The sequence below is a fragment of the Ammospiza nelsoni genome, chromosome Z (assembly GCF_027579445.1).
Source record: "Ammospiza nelsoni isolate bAmmNel1 chromosome Z, bAmmNel1.pri, whole genome shotgun sequence".
NCBI classification, from domain to species: domain Eukaryota; kingdom Metazoa; phylum Chordata; class Aves; order Passeriformes; family Passerellidae; genus Ammospiza; species Ammospiza nelsoni.
Window position 1 is genome coordinate 53,967,457 of NC_080669.1, and position 22,606 is coordinate 53,990,062.

The 22,606-nt window shown below is 35.9% G+C and overlaps 1 protein-coding gene across 2 annotated transcripts in view; it reads right to left on the reverse strand.

The window, feature by feature from the left end:
• Positions 1-22,606, reverse strand: part of MAP3K1 (mitogen-activated protein kinase kinase kinase 1) — a 59,100-nt gene that overhangs the window by 22,028 nt on the left and 14,466 nt on the right. For both annotated transcript variants that reach the window (XM_059492327.1, XM_059492328.1), the window contains exon 2: positions 1,582-1,732. In XM_059492327.1, the coding sequence (XP_059348310.1) occupies positions 1,582-1,725 (144 nt within the window). In that variant the 5' untranslated portion in view covers positions 1,726-1,732. The remainder of the gene's footprint in view (positions 1-1,581; positions 1,733-22,606) is intronic.

Sequence of the window (22,606 nt, forward strand, 5' to 3'; positions counted from 1 at the left end):
TTCCACATGGTACCAGCTGAAAAAACACTAGGGCTACTATTTCTTTAACACAACACTTTTGCAAAACAAAGACTTCAAACATGGAGGTAATCCAGCAAAATTAAGTATCCCATTCTTTGTAAAAACCACGCCCAGGTTTTTTTGTCTGCCATACAAGCAAAAGAGCTACACCACATCCAGTATCTGAGCTAACCACTGTGCATGGTGGATAGAGGGAGAGCTCAAGCAAAGGGAGCACATGCACAGTAGTCCTTTGTTGCATCAACACTAAATTTTAACATTGAGAATTTGAATATTTCAAGACATTATTTCAGCTTTCTGCCAGCCAGACCCACATAACGCATAAGAAGAGTAATGTCCCTGGGAATCAAATTAAAAACAGTCACATTGGGAAGATTCAGTTTTAGTTCTTCATTTCTCAGTGTCTCAGAGGCTTGACTCAACACTGGAAGGAAGTTCCAAGCAACAACTAAGATAAACAGAGCACATATCTCCTAGAAAGTTCCAGAAGTCTCTTTACGACAAAAACTGAAAGGGGCTTTCCATCCTCAGGATAATAAGAGATATCTAGACTCAGTGCCCAGTTACAAAAGCGAACAGGATAGAAGAGAAATATAAAGAGCAGTGAATACCCTTTTTTCCCTCCTATCAATTAATGCAGTAATGCCTCTCCTTGCCTGGAAGATCAAAATGCAAATTCATGTACCTATGGACAAAGTACTTGTGTTAAAAACATCAGAAGTGTCAAATTATAGTAACTGAGAATCTAGAGCACCAAATCTTGTACTAACACACCCACAAACCTCAAGGGAAGTGGGCTGAGCAGGAAAATAATTTCAAGCTATTCAGTAACCCAAAAGCATTTAAATTTTAAAGTTAAAATTGTGTTATTTGAACCTTTGAGGTAATGGGGTTTGGTGCACTTTTAAGTATTTTCAACATTATTTCTCACAATAGAACTAACAGAACCTTCTTATTTCTGTTCCAGAGAAGCTGTCCCCAAACACTTGCCTACTGCATCAGATGATCTTAACTTTACATTAGTAGTACATGGGAGTCATATCAACCAACTATGTTCATAGGTAAGTAATGGGTATTAATTAACCAACATTACACTGAATAGAATTGGAACTACTCCTAAAGTACTTCAGGCTTGACCTACCTACGTTTTTTAAAAGCCATTTATGCCAAAGCAAGACCCAAAAGGCTAACAGAACACTGCCATGCAAACCTCATGAGAGCCGAGAGCTGGCAGAAGGAACAGCAGAGTTTGCGCTTGCTCCAGGTTGTAGGAGGTTTTTACTCTCGGTCGCTGGAGGGCAGCAGCGCCGCAGCCGTGCGGGACGCTCAGAGAGCAGCGCCGCGATAACGCCTCGGCTTAAAAACAAACAGCAACAACCGGGGACGCTGCTCTCAGCCAGCCCCGCTGCCCTATAAACACCGCGCAGGACACGGACACGAGCACCACAACTAAGTGCAGAGAAATTGTAAAGAAAAAAAGGTTTCTAATAGAAAGAAATTTAAGAGACTTTTATTTGTAATAGCTGCTACAGATACTGTCCTTCCATCAGTGCCACATACCACAGGGCCTCTTCTGCTTCTTCTTTCCAGCCATTCATGCTTCCAGGCTGGCATACATGTTGCCTTGAGTTTCTCCCTGATCATGCGCTCTTCTGGGCGGTCATCCATCTTCTGCAACCCCCTAAGGGTTTCTTTATTCTCCATGTCACGACTACAGCAAAGAAAAAAAGTCATAAACACAATTAATTTCAGTTGAAGTATAATGTCACTGCATTCTTAAACTTTGTGCCACCCTATTCTCCCTCTCCTTACAATGCAGCTGCTAAAACATTTCCACGAGACCACAAGAAGCCTTTTAAGAGTTACAACTAATCTCTTCTGCCATTTGAAGCAGAATACCTGTTTAGAGGAATATTCTTCAAAATGTGTGCACTGCTTGTAGCACTGAACACCCAGTAAAAATGAAGATCTTGGCAAATACAAAACCAATACAAAAATTACCCTCTATGTAATGTCAAGCCATTCATCAAAGGCTTCACAAATGTTGCAATGGTTCATACATTTCTTTCTCCGTTTAAAAATAATTTACAAAATTAATATAAAGACAAAAAATTCCCATAATCATAGGATGGACAAGCATAAAACTATGTACCTAGTGCCTCTTCATATATTAACTCTGCTCAAAAACAGAGAACTCATAAACTAACACACAGTAAGTACCAGAGAATCATAAAATGGCCTGGGTTGGAAGAACTCTTAAAGATCGTCTAGCTGTGACCCCCTCACTGTGGGCAGGGACACCTCCCACTAGACCAGGCTGCCCTATCCAACCTGGCCTAAACCATATTTAAACTTGACACAGAGGTCACAAAATTAAGGCTGGTGGCCTTAATGACTAATGACTTAAGAGCTCTTAAAATCAGTAAGAGCAAAATACAGTAAGAGCAAAAATTCACAGCAAGGTCATATCCGTTAAATGAAAATTTAATCCATCTGGGCTTGTACTTTTTCACCTACAGCAGAGTAGTTCTTTGTGATTGCTGGCAACAACAAAAAGGCAAGAAATACTGTCAGACACTGAAAAACAAATATGAACAGTCTGGAAGATTTCCTGATTCTGCTGAGCTATCTGCTAAATCACCAAGAAAACCACATTCTTAAGCAGCAGCACACGATCTCCACCCATCTTCTTGAAGCCAATGGTCTTTCAAAATAAGCAAGCTTGATTAAGCCAACTGTCAGAATGAGATTTTATTCTAAAAATAAAATCACAACTTAAAAAGAGAGAGTATATAATAATTTAGCTACAAGCACTGCTTTCTTCCATGCAATCTCAGCTTCTAAAACATTTAACCATGCAGTCACAACTGCACTTGTATATGATGACCTAAAAATATATCCCCCCTGCAATATTCATTGCAATAAAATTATGTGAAAATTACAATTCCTATCTTCAGCAGCATTGTATTACTGAGGTCATTTATCACAAATAAACATGCTTTAAAGAAAATGAGACGTTTTTGCAGGTCAGAAGGAGAGTACTGTTATTTTTTTTTCTTCTCTTATTGTAGAGACAAAGGAAACAAAGGATTCTGAGGCAGGAAATAATACTTCCTGTTCAGTGCTGAAACGTAATAAGCAGATGGACACTGTAAAGAAAATATATTTTCTTTCAGGCTAACTTCTAAATCTACTGTTAATAACTGATTTTAGATATGCGGAACGGTGTGATTCTACTGATTAAGGACTTAAAAATGTTAATAAGTAGAAACAAAATCCACCTAAGAATGAATACTTTTTCAGAGGTAAAGCATTAATTTTAATGAATGCTTAATTTTAAAAGTAATGCAAGTGAATTCCATAACACTGCCTTCTAGATACAGACACAAAAGTAGTGATAATTAATGAAAACCAAAGATATTATAGCAGTAGGTAGAACTCAAAAGAAAAACATCCTGAAAATTTCAAATGCAGAAGAAACTACTGCATTAAGATTCAACTTTAAATTTTTTCCTCAGTGAAAAAAATCTGTTCAAGGACAAAAAATATTTTATATGAACACAGCTCTTAAGTAATATAGGCACAAGTTAAAACATCATTATTTTTATAATAGTTACTTCATGGCATGAACCATCTCAGTTGCATGAATATTTCATATACTAGACAGAAAACACCAGCAGTGAAAGAACGACACAGTATTTCATTTGTTCATATAACCATGATTAACTTCCCAACTGATACAAAAAAAGTCTTTTAGAGGCCCTTGGACTTGAATTCATGAACAATGTAATACAACAGTAGAGGCTTTACAATCTCTGCTTGTTCTCTAAAAAGCAGAAGCAGCTATCTTCCTCTCATGTGACAGCTAAACCGATCTACTCTTTTCTGCACAAAGAACTCTTGTGCTTTCTCTACACGCAGGTGGGAAAGACCAACTGTGTCTGAAAGCTTTTGCTTAGTAGATCAGTTATCTCATGCAGAATTTAAGCTGTATGTATATCCATATGTATTTCTTTTTATTTATGGAGCACAACTTCTTAAGTGATCAAAACAACTTCATATTTTAAATCAAGCCTTGGCTAAAATATTCATTAGAATATTTGGACCTGCTGGGTCTGTGGAAAAAATATTTTTCCTGTGACTGCACTGAGCTCCTACATACTGCAAGACACCCTCACCTTGTGACCCTGAACCTACACTTTTTTGTTTGTTTGATTTTTGTTTGTCTTTTTTACATCTTAAGCAAACTCCTTCATCTATTCCAGGCAAGCTAATGTTTTTCTACACAACAATGTCTAGATTGTCAGTGTCAGATCACTGTACCTCAGCACAAAATAAAAACAAGAGATCCAGAGCATACTCCACCAAGGACTTCATCCTGCAGGGTACAGGGTATTTTAATCCTCACAGAGCAGCACCTATTTGTGATAGCCACACACTTAAGAGATTCTCAGGTGGTGTTTAATTTGAATCGCAGTACAATGCTAATGAGCAAGGTAAAAACAAACCTCAGAACATGCTTGAGCCAGGAGAGCCTTACATTTCTCAACAGCTCACCCTTGTGCTTCATTAGGAAGCAAGGGTTTTGCTCTTAAATCTTTCAGCTTCTCATGAGTAAAAGAAAAAAAGATAAAAGGCACTTTTTTTCCAATAAATTTTAACTTTTTAACTTTGCCTCCCTCTTTGAACTCCAAGTATCTTCTAAATTCTTTGTATTGGTATTTTCAAACCAACAGACAACCACCTCCTGTATTAATAGTCAAGAAATTCCAAAGAAATGGGTCTAAACTGAGTTCTGGACTACTGAGCAAGGTCAATACTGTGATGAATACTGGAGTTTAATGCATAAGATCACTGATATACACTTAAACAATTCCATTACTAACTGTGGATTATTTGCTTCATGAACTACAAAACTCAATACAGTAAGATTAACACACTGTATGGAAACAATCACTGCCACATCTTACGGACCAGAGAAAGTTAAATGTCCTTCATTTCTGTGTCTTAATTTTGAAGACCTGCAAACAGCAATTGAGTAGCTAGATCATTAACAACTTGTTTTCTATGGATCAATGACTCAGTATTTTATACTGAGGTACGCATTACACATGCTATTTTAGTGAACTATGGTAAAGTACATAAGCAAACTTTACTTCTAACAGCTTAGTGAATTCAGTACTAATTCTCTGCAACTATTTTTCTTACAAAAGTATATAATGGCATATGAAAGCTCAACTGTAGCTCCAGTTCATTTGCCAATTGTACATTTCATTGTACTTCTCAACAATTAGATGTCTTGGCTTCTCTGCTATCTTGTATGTGTAAAAAAAAAGCTTTATCCAATAGCCAGAATGGACACAATTTATTAGCAGCAGGAAGAAAGAAAAAACGCAAGCTCTGGAAGAGAAGTCAATTCACCAAGAAAGGGAAAGGAAGTTCTATATGTTGTATCTGCAAGTATCCAGTCATAGCAAGGAGAAAAATTATCAGTTGCTGAGTTGTTTGTTGTTTGTTTTTTTTTTAAACATTTGTCTGAAGCAAATTAGAAAAAGGTAACTTGCATATGAGCAGTGGTCAAACCATGGGGAACCAGAAGAAACATGAACAGAAGTAGTCACAAAACAGCTATGTCAGAACAATCAATGGAGTTACTAAGAGGTTTGATGGAAAAGCACTGGATAGGAAAGAACACATACAGCAGACATTTTATAATCTGTCCAATAAAAATGCTATCTATTATAACAATCAAAAATGGAAGTGACCTTAGATGAGATATAAAGATCTCATTTTGAGGATCTTAAGCAAGAACTAAGAATATGGTCACCCAGCTAAATGCAATCCAAGCCTCAACAGGTCCCAAGAACACCAGGCTGTTGGTCAGGCTGCCAGGAGGCATGGCACATAGGAGCAGTGCTCAATGTGAAGAACAGGGACAAAAGATTTAGCCATTCCCTGAACTAAGGAGGTCAGCTACTAATATGTTAGATAACTTCCTGCCACATTTCCAGCACTGCTCACAGTTTCTCTTTTGCCATTAAGTACTTCTAATGAAATCAAGATTAGTAAATAAGACACAGAGCAAGATGGACAAGCCATGGTCTGACCTCCTGACAAGTCTCCTGTTCCTTCTCCTGGTGATTTGCTACTGCTGATATCTATCATCTAACTACACGTGTCCATACTAATAATACAAAAGGTATGGCACATACTATGAAAATCTTCACAGAGAACTTTCTCATGCTGGTAATAAATGGCAGCAACTGCCACTTAACAATAGACTTGAATGCGCTACTTCCTAGAGACAAAGGTACTTAGCTTCCTAAAATAGTTACAGACACTTTAGCTGGATGTTATAGAAGTGTGAAATTTAATTGTATTCTGTTAAGAGTACTCCCTCAAAGGCTGGTATGTTAAAAGGTGCAATTGTCAAAGAGAGTATTTCACTGCTAACAGTGAAATATTCACAATCAAAGCTCTAACTACACAGACTGAGCCATCCCCTTCAGTGGAACCTCACAGGCCCTGGTCAGGAAGGATCATCCTTCCTCTGAGCCTCAGTGATGAAGGCTCCAAACTCCAAAGATGGATGTCAAAACATACAGAGGTAGATTTCCTGCACAGGTTTTCTAGCTCCTATGAAGTAAAATTCACCTATACAAAACATTTGTTTTATTTCTTGCTCTGAAACCACCTAGCTAATCCTTTGAGATACATTACTCAGCAGCCACGGAAAATGAGTTCTACAAAACAAGAAACAACAGCCTCTGTTTGCAACAGATACTCACTATGAAGTGAATGAAATGGGATTCTCTCCAGGTATTTCTTAAGAAAGCTAACAGACATCTCACACCAGTATTAAAGAAAAGTTCCTAGGGCTCTGTAATTCTTTCTCTCATTATTTAGTCAGCCAGTCACAGTCCAGATTGATCAGGGTGTACCCACAGGTGTTTTCACAACAGCAGTAATGTTACATGATCTCTTGGACTCTATACTTCCATACTAAATGCCTCAGAGAGAGAAGTTGGTACTTAATCTCTAAAACCCTTAAAGTTTATGCCATTATTGAACAGAATTTCTAGGACTTCCAGGAGGTAGATAATTTATATTGATACAAGAGACACAAAGGTAATAATAATAATAATAATAATTGTGTAATTATTTTAATTATGCATTTTGCTTAATATACCCAAAATGAGATTATAAAGGTTCATATACTTATTACTGCTGACAAACTTCAGCATCCCAGCAGAGAGCAGAACCCAGTATGCCCAGTTCATGTTATGCCAGCTGAGGAGAATATGCAAGTCCTGTCCCCATCATGGTGCAACACAGCACAGGGTCTTCAGTAATGCCATGACAAAGACTGAAGAGGAGTGCTCACTGACAGCTATATGACTAGTTCATCAGCACCAGGCTGTAGGATTTCACACATAGGTGTTAGGGATTCTTTCCCCCAGGTCAGCCCACCAGAGCTGTCCTCTAGCTCTTACTTAAGTGGAAGAACAAGTTTTTACTTGTTAGGTATCATGTAAGTCAACTCTCTTTTTAACAGAATCAAATTCTTCACTTCTAGAATGGAATTTGATCTCTTCGGCACCAAACTGATCTTTTGACCCAGATTCATCAAGGCTGAATGATGAATTCCTAGCTCAAATTAGGAATACTAGCTGAAATGTGATTGGCAAACACAGAGAAAGGATCAGGCCAGAGCAGATATGGCCCTTGCTGATGCAGAAGTCAGAAGCCATTAAAGGAAAGATGGCAATTAAAGGGAGGGTAAAACCCAAAATACAAGTCCTTGAAGTTCTCACTGGAAATGATTTTGATATGCAATATGTCAGGTACATATCCTACTATTTCAAGTGTCTGTCCTATTTTTTAAAGACAGAATTTCTTATTGTATATTAGGTGACTGTCAGAGAAGAATAAAATATCTTCACACATAAATGCACGGGATTAAGAGTTTCTTAGCAAATTTTACTCCCCTGTCACCAGTAGAGAACATCAGATATTTAATACAAAAAATTATGCTTTGAATCAGCTTAAGATACTAGGGTTAAGCAGATAAACCTGCACACCACATTCTCCACCTTCAATGAGAATAGTGGAAATAAGATACAAACAAGTAACTTGAACAAGAGAATTTAAAAGCTACAACCTACTAAATTATTTCTGTAATAGTTATAAAAAAAGAAAAAAAATTAGAATGCCTTGGTGCTGTTCAAAATGGCAGAATCATCAGCAGATACCAAATATTCAGAGATTACTGCTGGAAAGTTCTCTCAGCAAAATATGATCATAAAAATAAACAATGAAAGAAAGCAAATGAAAAAAACCTGAAGGTTTATATATACATTATTTCTAGAAAACAAACATAACAACCTCTACAAATTTTAGGTTTTAATGACTGGTTAGTTTAGTCTGGCCTCACAGAAGGGGCCACCAAGGGATGCAGAAAGAAATTTAACAGGACTCCTCCTGCTCTTTCCTGAAGAATGATCTGACTGACATGCTTTCAAGATAATCATTATTTCTTGCCAGGGTTATATTTGTTTCTTAGCATACACTGCTGACAATTACAACCAATTATCATTGTTATCAATCAGTTATACTGAAATGGCAATCAGAAGTCATGAAGCAGGCCCCTAGTATTCTAAGCATCCCAATTTGTTTTTTTTAAATTTATGTTCTGTTATTTGGTACTCATTTTTTAAAATTTAAGCTTCATCTTTTTTCCTCTTTTCATATTTCTTGTCTATATATTTATCAATCCAAGTCACTCTGGGGAATTTATATCATTAGTGTGATATCATGATATAAAAAGAGTAAGCTATACTAAACAGGCACTAAAGAGAGATATGTCTTGCTGACTGACTGTCAGACCCATTCAAAAAGGCCTCGTGCTCCGAAGATTCAGGTATACACTGAATTTTTCTCAAAGGCCAAAGTGGGCTAAATGCTTCTACAAAGATTTCTGACTGTCACAAGAAGCTTTCCTACAATACAGAAATAACATAAAAAATTCCTTGCAAGCCTATTCTGACTAACTGCTGGGTGAAAAAAATGTAATCCCAGCAACCCTGAACCACTTATGGTAGATACATATTGAAGAGCGTTATCTTCTATCAGCAGAGAGCCACAGGGGAACTGGCTCTCACCATGAAGATCCAGATTTAGGTTCTGCAGATCCTTAATGCTCACAATGCAGTGGCCTTGCAGGTACAGACTGCTCTGTGCTGAACAGGATTGTCTCCTTTGGAACAACAAGAACTTTTGGTGGTATCCGTCAGCTAACCTAACCACAGGCCAACCATATAGTAACTACACCCACTTTAACGATGGCAGCTACTGCTGCAAATGTTTATTTTTTTAAAACAACAAGCTACCATGACAAAAAAAAAAAGAAAGAGGAAAAGGCATTCAAAACTTCTGTGAGCATATGGCTAAAAATGATACAGCCTCAGAAACTCCTCTTTTGTCTTCTTTAAAATCTACAGAATAAAGAGAAAAGTACAGGAATCTTACCAGATAAGGATGAGAGTGTTTAGTGAGACAATTTTTAAAAATTTAAAAAAAAAATCACTGCAGTTAGCAAGCAATAAAAATATTTTTTCATAATAATAAATCAGGGCTCTATAACAAAACAAGAAAGTCAATATAGGACAGCAAGTACACTCCTTAAAAATATATCATTGTTGCTTATCTTCAGTGGGTTCCTGAGATTTGATTTTAAAACTTTGCTGCTTTCCCATCTTACTTATAACAATGTATTTAAGTTTTAATTTATAGCAATGCATACTCCTTACAAAATGTAAATCTTGATACTAACTAGAAATTACATACTGTCAGAGTAAAAATGTAATGAGCTCATTTCCATATGATATGGGCCTGGGTAAAGGAAATGGGTATTTTTAGCATTTGCTTAAAAACTGACTTACAAATTGCAGACTCATTCACGTAGCAGTGTGAAAGCATAACACAAGAGAAGCATTACTTTATGAGAATTTCAGCTTGTCAGCAGTGACTCGAGGAAAGACACTCTTCCATGCAAATAACATTTGATCAGAAAGCCTTCGCATTGAAGTTTACAGATTAACCATTTAATCCCAGGCTCCTAGGCACAATACATTCAAGTGTGCACAAATGACTGCTAATAACAGCAGCATAAAACATGGGCATCCCCCCATAAAAAGAGAGAAATAACATTACATTGATCTAGAAAGATGCATCAGAATCTAATATAGACACATACTGCACTTATGTAAAACATGCTAGTATATGAAAAGGAATAGCCTGACTTCATCAAGACATACCATACAAGAGGAATTAGAAGCAGTAGGAAGCTTTATACAGTACTTCAGGGATGATGTAACAGTAAGAGCTATTAGGTCAGCTGGTATCAGTTTTCCTGTTTGTGAAACATTCTTAAAAAATGAAACCAGCAAAACTAATTCATTTTTATCTAGTGACAAATATGGGGACCTTCTAAGATCAGGTTCATGAAGTATTTGACACAAAGTGCTAAGTCTTAAAGAAACCCTAGTGGTGAATAGAGATGCCTTAATTATGTTCAGATTTCAGTTAGCACACTGACTGCCAGCAGACTATTCCCAACCTGAAGGTTTTGTGGGCTACCAAGAACTGTCATCCCTCTGCTTATAAAAACCAGTGCTCAGAACATACAGCTCTACACACTGACTGTCTGCATCCCACTTTGACCACTATCCTGAGATCTCTAAAACTATGGCTTCATTCATTACAGAAAAAGTTATAAGTGGAGGGGGGCAGAAGGTAAATTGCACTTCATGCAGAATGTAATCAGATAGCATTCACTTAATATGAATTCAAAATGTTGTGGAGGAAGCTGCGGGTGGCACCTTCACTTTTGCCCTTCAGCTGTCCACCAGAAAATGCTTCGGCTACTCATAATTTCTTGCATTTATTTTGGCAATTTTTAACTCAAGTACTTTTTAGTATTCCCATGCTTGTCAGCTTTAAGAAATATTATCTTTCCTCCAGGATTGTGTGGAGTGATTGTTTAGCAAAAATTCTTAAAGTACCATCACTTTACAGATTACATCACAACTTTGCACACTGAAAGCCACTGTATCCATAAGGGAGTACAAAAAGACTCAAATATATGACCTATTGGAAAAAATAAACCACACTGTGGAACATCCCCAAATCTACACAGATATTTATTCATCTCCTACTACTGCTTTATTCAAACACTCCGGTTTGTACTTACAGTGTAGCTGGAACTACAGGGTAGGTGTAGCTGGAACTACAACATAGTTACAGCTAGAACTACTACATTACAATGTAGTTGGAACAAATCAGCCTCTAACCTCATACAGGACTTTGAGACCGCAAAATATATTGAGCATAAATAGTAACATTTTAAAACGAGTAACAAACACTAAGTAACATGAGTAACAATCATATCACCTGTATGTACAGTTGGCAGAATGCTGAACAAGCTCCTACTGCTGTTAAAAACACTTTTGAAGAGGAATGCAGGAAGGCTCTCCAGAACTGGATAGTTAATATTTTACTGTCTTCTCTAATCAGCACCACAACTGAGTAAGAGCAATTACTGCTCATTACTACATTCTGAGATTTCCTCCCAAGGGTAACTTAGGAGCATGGGGTTTGGCTGGGAAGGAGTTACAATAATTGTAACTCCTTAAACTTTCATACATTATTGATTAATCAGAGTAGCCAAATTTACCTTTTCTTTTTATTCATCCAGAAGAATCAGAGAAGGAAGAAAAAAAGTTGTGAAAAACGTGAAACATATAAACAGGAAAAAACACAGGCAATCATGGAACACGAGTCTCGTGGGCATACAAAGGAGTTCAAAAAACAATAAAAAACTAAACAGTTGAACTGAAAAAAATCTCTAAAATACTTATTTCAAAAATACTAAAAAATAATAGCAGCACTCACTGCTTGCTTTATGACTATGGATAGATATTATATAAAAGTAACTTTACAAAGATTCTTCATTTATGCTAACCCACAAGCACATAAGAAGAAATAATCTTTGTCTTTGACGGAGAAGCCTCACATTGCTGAAGCTACAAAAAAAGTAGGATTACAAAAGAGCTCATTTACTTTCTCATTGAGAAAACTACTGCACTGTTTCTAAGACAAGCACCAAAGGTACTTTCAGTGGAAATAATGTATAATTATTTGGAGCACAGGAATATACAGATATATGTATACTTCAGGCAGAGGAAACATGTTTTCAATTATAAGTATCTTTGTCTCACCTATTTACCCTTAAAAAAATAACTCAAGAAGCAGAATTAAAATTATGCACTTAAAATTCAAGTTTAGCTTTACCTGGGATTTGAGCTAAATATTTAATACTGGCAGTGATCATAAATGCAGTAATTAGTACTTCAAACAGTGCATGATGACCGATCTTTCTTTATAACTACCTGCACATTAAACTTCTTGTTTCATCATAAATTGACTGTCAACATTCAAGACAAACGGTTATGATTTTCTTTACATTATTGACCAGTTAAGATGCCAGTTACCATTTAATCACTTAAAACCAACAACTACTCAGATCATCTCTCAGGTAGCTGGCAGCAAGTCTGTGCCCATCCAAACTTTTCAACAATAAACTTGAAGCACAACTGCAAGAAAAGACATCAAGCCATGAACCAGCAACCAAGAAAAATTTGAATTGCCATGGAATTTATCCATAGTAAAGGACCACGAAAAGTTCATAGACAAGAAGCAGTTAGTAACCACTTGTGCAGTACCCTCAAGCACTGCTTCAGCTGAGATAGCAGCATCCTGCGAAGTCCATGGCTTCAAAATAATAAAAAAACCCCACTAACACACTAACACACAAGTGTATTTTCAGATTTTTAAACTGCTCTTACACATAGCCCAAAAGACAAACATTGCGCTTGTTCTGCAATAGTATACAGGCTTTTGTGGACTACTCATGTAAGCTCATCAATGCAACCCTCAAACAACCATCTCCTGTCCACAGCTGTGTTTGACCTCTACCTCATCTAAACTAATTGAACTGATGGAGCAGTTCTCTGAAATTTATACATTATTATTAAGCTTCCATTTTGAACACTAAAATAATAAAACCAAAATCCTTTAATGAATATTCTGAATATATGAAGAATGCTGGGATGTTCCTACATAAGGTTCACAATGTCTAAATATTCTGCATTGTAATGACAACATTCCGTTGCTTCACTACTGCCTCCACACCCAAAGGAATTAACTTTAAATTTTGATATAAAACATGTGGTTAGGCTCTCATGAAACACTAAGGCTTACCTGAACTTTACAGTGACATGAAAGCAGTGTAGTTCTGCGAAACCAGAAAAGCTGAATGTACTAAAGCTTTTATAACATTAACTCTACTAATAAAAATTAGGGTATGCATAAAAGAAAACTTTTTCCAATATGCCAAAATTAAAATAATTACAAACACTTTTGATTGGTTGAAACATCCCTTAACCTCACAGACAAACAAAAAAGTTTCAGGATTTTTCTCAAACTTCTCATGAAACATGTTTGAGAAACTTGTGTAAAGCAACATCTGTCTGGAAGATGACATTTCACTATTACACATAAGAAGTAAGGTCATACTGAAATTAAAATTTCAAGTAAGTAAATTTGGGCTTGTTAAGAAAGCCTTCTAAAGTAATTTTACAGCATGGTTTTCAAATATCTTTATTTGCAGACTTTATTTAAAAACTGTACCTTTGTACAGAGAAACCCTGACTTTCTTATTTTAGCTTTGTTAACTAAACTGTTAATCCTGGAGAAATATGCAGGTTTGTAGTTCAGAAGTACCTGTTCTACAATAGAAACTAATCAAGTCAACTTCCAACTTTTTTCCTTTTTTTTAAAAAAGGTTTCTTCCCTGACTGTGCAGATTTGGAGACTACTAGTATAATTGATGTGGCTGCATTTATATTTGGCCCTTCATCCCTTAAGCTCAGAAGTCAACTCTCAAAAACATCCTCAACTGAAATTATTTCATTATCCCAACTACAATTTTTCCACAGTTCTCAGCATGTCTCCCTAAAAAAAACCCAATATGCCCAGTCTATCATCCATTTGAAACAAGCAATCTAAAATAAGGAAAAGTTAAATTACAAATACTTTGGTTTTATTCCACCAACTGATTAACAACAATCATTATTAGGAATTGGTAAGTATGATTCAGGCATCAGTGGAAATGAAAACATTTCTGTAATTTACTTTAAATAGTTCAAAAGAAACTTCAATTGTGAATAGCACATGCTTTATTCAAATTTTCCCAGCATGCTTTTGTTTTTGTAAAAAAGCATCAGAAGTTTGATTTTCAGTTTCATATACACTGTACTTGGAATATTTTGGGGGCTTTGTGGTTTGTTTTTTTATTTGGGGGGGTGGTGGTTGTTAGGGAAAAAAATAACTTTCAGGACAAGTTAAAGCTGTATGGGAAAAGCACATGTTCTCTGTCAATCCCTGGTATAAATATCCCTCACTTATGGAAGGATCATGAACAAAAGTATTTCATATTCTCTTTTGTTGCCATATAAAGCATTTTAAAAATCAACATCTTAAGCAGAAAGCCTGCCACACAAAGCTCTGTCTACAGGACAGTATTTTCATAGTTCTTTTAAGTTGTAAAGCAAGATGAAAGAACTTTGTATGCTGCTGCAAGCATATCATACATATTCCTCCCTACATGGAAATTTCAACATGAGTATTACTTTAATGCACAGATATGTTTTACCCATTACCTGGATCTTCCTATGTACTATGCTTTAATGCTGCCCCCTGAAAAGTTGGATTTCAGATAGTTTCCTTAGAATTAATTCACAATTAACACTTTAATGACAAAAGGTCAGAAAATATGGTCTTGTTTATGGACATATCTACCTGCTCTAGAGAGATATAGCACAATTGCAGCCCTCATCTCCTAGAGCATCTCCTGGTTTTTAATTTACCACCTAACACTGTCACTGCAACCAGTGTGACACAACTCAGCACTGGATGGAACATACACACCACAGACTGGAGGCTGTGCCACTGCTAAGGGCCACACTTAAACGCAGTCCAGGTGTTTGTGAGAAAATGTCATTACAGCACTGATGTGAATCCACACTCACGAGACTGCTGTGCTCCCCTTCTTAGGGCAGGGCACTCTTAGACTTGACATATAAAGCTAGAGTAAGATTTCAGACTGAAGCCGCGATTGAAAGCTTTGTTTTCTATGCAGTTCACTTCAAAATAACGACTTTCTCAGGTCAATTTTTCAAATTAGTTTTCCTAAAATTAAATATAATATGAAATACTGAAAGGCTACTAAGAAAAACCTGTGTAAATAATCTTTTAAAATCTGTCATGCACAAAAAAATTGCAACATTTTCCCTAGTTAGCTCACTTGAAAACACAAAATCAACTAAGTAGGAATGCCAAATGTTGTCTCAAAAACTGAAGTACAGCTGACAATTTTTTTCTGATATTTCAACTTAATCATGTACTCATACAATAAAGGTGAAATTCGACACAAAATCTACCCTACAGGCCAGAACTGAACTAGATCACAAAACAGAAGTACTACATTTTTCTGCCAGATAAAGCAGTTTCCAGCAAGCTGCAACAAAGTTCTAAGACTTTCCTATTTACAAGCAGAATGTGTCAGAGCTATTAAGGTATTTTCAGCATTATAATGAAGTCTTTAAAAAAAAGCTGAAGTGAGTCTCTGGGATGTTATCAAACTGAATGTCACACAGAACATGTGTAAATTGGAGGTTCTAAGAGGTTACTGAGAGTTTATTCCAGCTGACAACACAGAAAAAAATTACAAGTTTTTTATTTCTTTACCAAGCAGCTTTCAAAATTTTGAGGAATGAAAAGCAAAAAAGTTACAATGGTTTTTCAGAGTATTCATCTTAAGCAAACCTACTTAAGGACCATATCCAAATTTCATTTCTTCTTACGTCCTTCTCTGCCACTCTGTATCAATCAAAGAAAAACTAAGATGCTGGGTGTACTTTGTCACTTTGGTCATGGACCTCAACCTCAGACATAAACATCTAAGATTTATAAATGAAGATGATTTAAAGCATTAAAAAATCATACCAAGTTTTTAAAAAATAATCATCAAATGGAGTATCTAAAATATTTATATGCAAGTAGAATTTTTAATTTGCTGCTAAAGTACTCTTACATCAAGTACTAATTAGAACTACAGTGGTAACAAGCCTAGAAACATTTTAGGTAATACCCAGGCTCTGAAAAACAGCTATTTATGCCAATCCAAAGAAGAAGGGGCCAGAAGCTATCCTATCTTGGGTAGGTAACCTGTTGAAACAGTCCCATATACCATCTCTGCAGACACAAGGTCAGTTTAAGGAGCTCCTATTCCCTACCTAAGTTATTCAATTCTATTTATCCCTACTGATATAGATCTGACTTCAGAACCAAACCCTGAAATACCACCACATATTTTGAAACTTTAAGATAGAGATGAGAAAATGGAAAATTGTTGGACTGGATTTGATCTCAAACCTAATCCATGGGGTGCTCCAACAATTTCCCAGGAAAAAACAGGATGACACTTCTGACAAGCAAGCTTCTTCTACAGTATACACATGCATTGTAAGACAGATTTATTCCAGTGCAGAAGATGCCCCACATGCAGAAATAAGATTTACCATACTAAAGACTACAGTTCTGTAGGATGAACAAAGTCTTATTACTAAAATAAAGCTGTCAGAGCAGAAACAACAGTCCTCAAAGGCTGAAATTTGTTCTCAACTCAGCAAGGTAGCACGAGTTATGACCTTAAGCCAGGAGACTAAATGTATTACAAAGCTTAACACTGAAAGCAAGTCATACCACGTTTTTTTCCTTTTTCTATTCAAGAAGTTACCCCCAAAAATAACAACTTCCTTTGTTTCTTATTTATTGTAGGAAGAAAATGCTACATTTCCAGGACAGAAAGGAAAAATGTCAGTCTGACTAAGCATAAGAATAGAGCTTACAGAGAACTGCAGACCTTGTGCATTCACAAGGCTCCCAGCTGCACCGTCTGTCGATCCACAGGATCTCCCCACAGAAGCATCTTTGTCAGTCCAAGCTGCAAGTCCATCCAGCCCAGCATCCTCTGTCAAACTGCAACTATCTGTGCGTGCTGTGATAAAACCACACCACAAACTCTGAGCAGCTCCTCCCACTAGATTCTTCCCCACTTTCACCAGCCAATACATGGCTTCAGCGATGAATGAGAGGATACCTCCACATGAATTTGTCTGATTTATTTATCTGCTTTATCTTTCATCTGCTGGTTTACATGTAGACTCTAGAAACTGAAGACATGCCATGTGAAATGACCCAAGAGGTTTAAAAGATGCTGAGCTGACCTCAGAGAAAAAGTAAAAATTGTGTTTAATCACCACACCACAAAAGTAAAAAAATAAACCTTTATGCTGAAAATAACTGCAGTACAGAAAATTGTTAAGATACATGCTAGAGGTAAATGCCCATTGTTTATTTGAATATATATGGCACCTCTGTGTACAAATGTAGGTCAGGGAACAAACCCCCACTGCTATAAGCCAGGAAGATTGTAGGTTGGGGAATACAGTAACTTAAGGAAATTACCATAAAGACACACATATGCCTTGAGCTTCCTGCTTCTTCTGAAATCCTCATGCAAGAATTAAAAGAGTTGTAACCATTAAAACTGCTCCTGCAAGCAAGTCAAAAGAGAGGAGAGTGCTGAGGAGAGTGCTCAGGTGTCGTCCTGGGGTATTGAGAAAATGCACTCATCTACAGGTACAGGCTTTGCTTTCCTTATTTTTGCTCTGACTAAGTTTGTCTTGAAAAGGTCTTTGACTTCTCTAGGCAGAAGATATTCCATGTCTTTGACTTCTTGCCACACTATCAGCATTATTACAAAAGAAACATGCAAGCAATTCCACTGTTTCAATGTTCAGAAAATGTTAAACCAGAAATGCCATTATATGCTACTGAATTTAAACTACACTAAGAATTATCCAATGAATAAGACCCACTCAAATTAAACTGGCAGAGAGAAAAACCCGAGTGACCTACTTGACCTTTTGGGGACAGAAAAAGGAGAAACTGCAGAACTACAGTTTATGTTAAAACTCTCAAGAAAGCTATCTGTGCCATCAGACATTCAACACACATCTGTCAGTGCTATCATGTATATACAACTCAGAAGAGGAGAAGAAAGGCAAGCTCCACTTTATTAAGGTTTTCCCTTAGGCAACTATACTAGCAAAAAAATGTTAAAAATAAGGTCTAATTGCACCATGGTATGTTAAAAAATTATTTCTAAATTATACAAGAAAAAAAAAAATCAGAAAATTATTATAAATACTAAAAACTATAAAAACAACAATTGAAACACAAAACAAAAACAAAGTCACCATCACCACCAAAAAACAAAAGAAAACCCAAATTAAAATCCCATCAAAAAACCAAAACAAATGTCCAGTTAGCTTCCTCCCAAACAGTAAAGTTAAAACAGAAACATTTTGCGTCCTGGAACATGTTCCTTGCAATCTTAGTAGCTCTTCCTGCTGTAGGCATTGAAGTCTCTGACAAAGAGTAAGAAGTCTGTAATTTCCTGCTTCACAAAACTATCAAAACAACTGTCACTTTTTCAGCATTTAACAAGCAGACAGGAACAGATTACTGTACTCAGATGGTGCTAGTGTTTTATTATCTCACTGGAAATGAAACTTCAGTTATGAAGGGAAGCTGGCAGCAGAATTTAAGATAAACAAAACCAAAAAAACCACCTCAGATTTTTGAGGCAGGCAATCTACAATAAAAAGGCAGTCTCTTCCCAAAGCCTAGCAAGAACACGACCAGACACTGATCAAGAAAGATGCATGCTCATAATCTCTAAAACATATCAGAGTGGTATTTGTCACAAAAGAGACAGCATTAGGACAAAGAAAATTACTAATTAAAGTTTAAGAAAGCTTCATAAGGGTTCCTTCTCTTGCAAAGCAAGAGAACAAAAAAGCATTTTGCCAAAGTCAGCTGCATGCTTTCGGTTTCTCTTATCTAACTAAGAAAAACCCCTTCTCTCTTCTTGCATTGCAGCCTGCAAGAAAATTCTATGAAAAACAGCTATTGACAGGCACATATCTGAAAACAGAAGTTAATTTCAAGCACTGTTAAAATATCTGAGCATGTTTTACAAAGCAATTTGTTTATTACATTAAAAAAACTAAAATGGCCAGACAAAGTAAAACTACAGCAGTTTGTTTCAAAAACTAGAAGAGGGAAATGTGTGTGTATGACTTCGTGTTACATGACTTTTGCACTGAATTGTTCCAAAAAGCATAGTATGCCAGTTGACTTGAAGTACATCATAATTAAATAAACTTGAAAGGTATGATCAGCACAGAACTGAATTTTACAATCTGATGTCATAGTTAAGATTCTCCTTAGATGGCTTGTTTAAGTAATAAACAATTGACTATAACAGAGCTGTTAAGAACAAAACAGGAAGTGTTCTGCTTGAGATGAGGACTTTGTTTTCTTGTTCTGCAGAACATACTCACTGGGACTGTTCTTTGTGTTACCTCTTAACTTTGCATCAGGTCGAAAGCAAACTCACCATCCATAAAGTTTCAGCTGCATGAGGTAAGCTATAAATACTGCAAGGTACTTGTTACCTGCAAATCATCTCAGAAAACTTTTATACCAGTAATTTTAAAGATTCATCTAAGAGAAAAAAAGACTCCTTAGATCTGCCTTTTTTTTTAAGGAAAGTTGTTTTCCAGTTCACAAAATGCAAATATTGATCCTATACAGTTATTATCTTTACAGCAAAAGAAAACTTGTGTCATTCACATGTAATACATTTAGTTGAAAGTAATATAGTAGAGAAAACATGGTCTAATTTACAAGACGTTACTATGTAACTAGCAGCTGGATGTTCGATTTACAACTTATTTCTAGTTTCATGGTGCATTAGACAGTAAGCTACTTATCCACATCCAATGATATCCTTCATCCATAGCACAGCATATCATACTCTCTTCTCAGTCCAGTACCCAATAAGCAAAGAGAGAGGTTTGCATTTATGTAACTGCATTAATTTAAAAGCACTGTTCTTACTAAGAAGAAAAAAGATCATGAAATCTAGCCCATGAATGGAAGTGCTGTCAAAAAATCAAGATCAATGTGGGAAGCAACTTATCTGAACTTTTTAACGTAATTTTATTCAATCAACATATTGATAATTTTTGTCCCTTATGAAGGGCAGCAAAATACACATGTATGAGAAAAATAAGTGAAAATGTCTATATCTAATTTCAAACACAAATGCACAAGTGTCACTAGTGTCTGGGGGTGTGAGGCAGTGGGGGGAAGAAGAAAAAATAATTCAGACAAAGATAACATTCTCATTCCATATAATCACCAATTATTTATTACAATTTTAAGTAAATTCTAATATTCTAATGTATACCTCCTCATTGCTTCATTTGATCATTTAAAGCACAATTTCTAGTGTGAAACAATGTTAAGTTGTCATAAGAACAAGATATATTAGAGTTATTCTGGTATTAATGGTGGGATTTAATTGTACTTCCCAGGATCTCCTTGGTAATAAGGCACTATTAAAGAGCATTCAATAAATTTACTTAAGTATTAAACTGAAACATAGGTGTAATTAGGAAAGAATATGCACTTAGTTTTAAATCTTACGTTCAAACCTTATGTATACAATTTTACACCTACAAGAACAACTTTATTTAAATGAGCATAGCATGAGTGTCTTTCAGGTAAGAAAGCCAGAATCATAAGCCCACCTCCCAAAATCTAGTACAGAACCTAACTACAGAAATATTTTGTCCCTCCTTTTGTCCCTACTGTTTAGTGCAGTGAAGGAAAAAAAAACCCACCTGAAAAACCCACAAAGGCAAACACAGAAGAAGAGGCCATAAATGATAATGCTGAAGAGGTCCAGAGTGTTTCAGCAAAGCCAAGTCCTGACTCTTTTCCTTTCCACATCCCGCTGGCAGACACAAATCTTTACCAACACAGACTACAAGTTTCAAGGCTGTCTGAGAAACAATCTTGTCTTACAAAAGGTCCAGCAGATTGATGGTTTGCAAGTGTTGTCATTTCACTTCAGAACTAACCTAAAAGTACCCCAAGCCTAGTAACTTCACAGTGATACTCTTCACTCACAACTTCACTGATATATTCTTTCTGCATTGTAGTTTTAACAGGAATTTTTGAAACTAATGCATATCAGTGTTTTTACTTCAATTTATTACCCGTTTCTCATGAAATCTTGTATAGATTTAAACACCACAACGCTCTAAAATTAGAAAGGCAGTAAGTGAATTCTGTGCTTTCAAGGGTGTTTTAATCTGGTTTCCAGCTTTTCCACTTCATTTTATTTCAGGGTTCTCAGGGACGGTTAAACTAACATTGACTGAATTTTCTATTTCTGTTTAAAAACCATCTCAAATTCTTCATGCACCAACAAATCCTGGTCCATTAAAAAAAAAAAGAAAAAGCAAAACACCAAAATTTATTGGCTCAAATTGGTGGATGCAAGCCAGTTCTCATCACAGACTTTTAACCAAAAGCACCTCAAGCAAGATATGTATTTTGAGAAAAGGAAATTTTCTGCATTAGTCTTGGAAGATTCTTAACTACTTCCAACTTCAAAGTAATTATGTAAATAACATTTAATAATGTGTACTCATTCCTTAACAAGTCAGAATAAACCACATCACTTGGAGAAACTGGCTGACAAATGCACTCTTCTGGTGCTTTGTTCCCTCTGTCAGCTTTAAACAAAAAGGACACTACATTTCTGAAAAAGGTGTAAGACTACTAGTGACTATTTTCCTATATTGTTCCCTTCCCTTCCTCCAGATTAAAATAGCTTTCCAATTCATATCAAAGCATCCAAGGAGCAGTTTCATTTTATAAAAATGAAGGTTCCTTATAAAAAACAAGGTTCCAAAGCTGTTTCCAAATTTAGGCTTCACATTTAAGTAACTAAATCTGTATTTCAGCTGTATTCAAAACCTACCTTTACCTTCAGCATAAGCAATTCTAGTTAAAGACGGCAGAGTAAAGAAAAAAACAAAAGAGGCATTTCTTTCCAGAGAACATATAAATCAAATACCAACATGAGAAATTCAGAACTATTAAAAATGTAACTAAAAATTAAAAATTATTTTTTAAAAAATTGAGTAACTAAAATGAGGTTTCTTTTCTGTGTGAACAATTAGACAAAAGTTCTATCAACCTAGAAAACAGCAATACAAGACAACAACGTGTTTTAAAACTCCAGTATTAAAAAAAAAACAAAAAAAAAAAACAACAAACCAAACCAAAACCAAATCACTGAATAAGGGATATGACAGTTATTTTGGAAGCAAGTTCACAGTAAAAATGGGACTGCAATGAATGAGAATCCAACTGGATATAAAAAACAAACAAACAAACAAACCAACCAACCAAACAACCAAGAGGAATTTGCTAGTTTGAAGTTTTGGTATGGTTTCTGAGCCTTTTTCAAGTACCA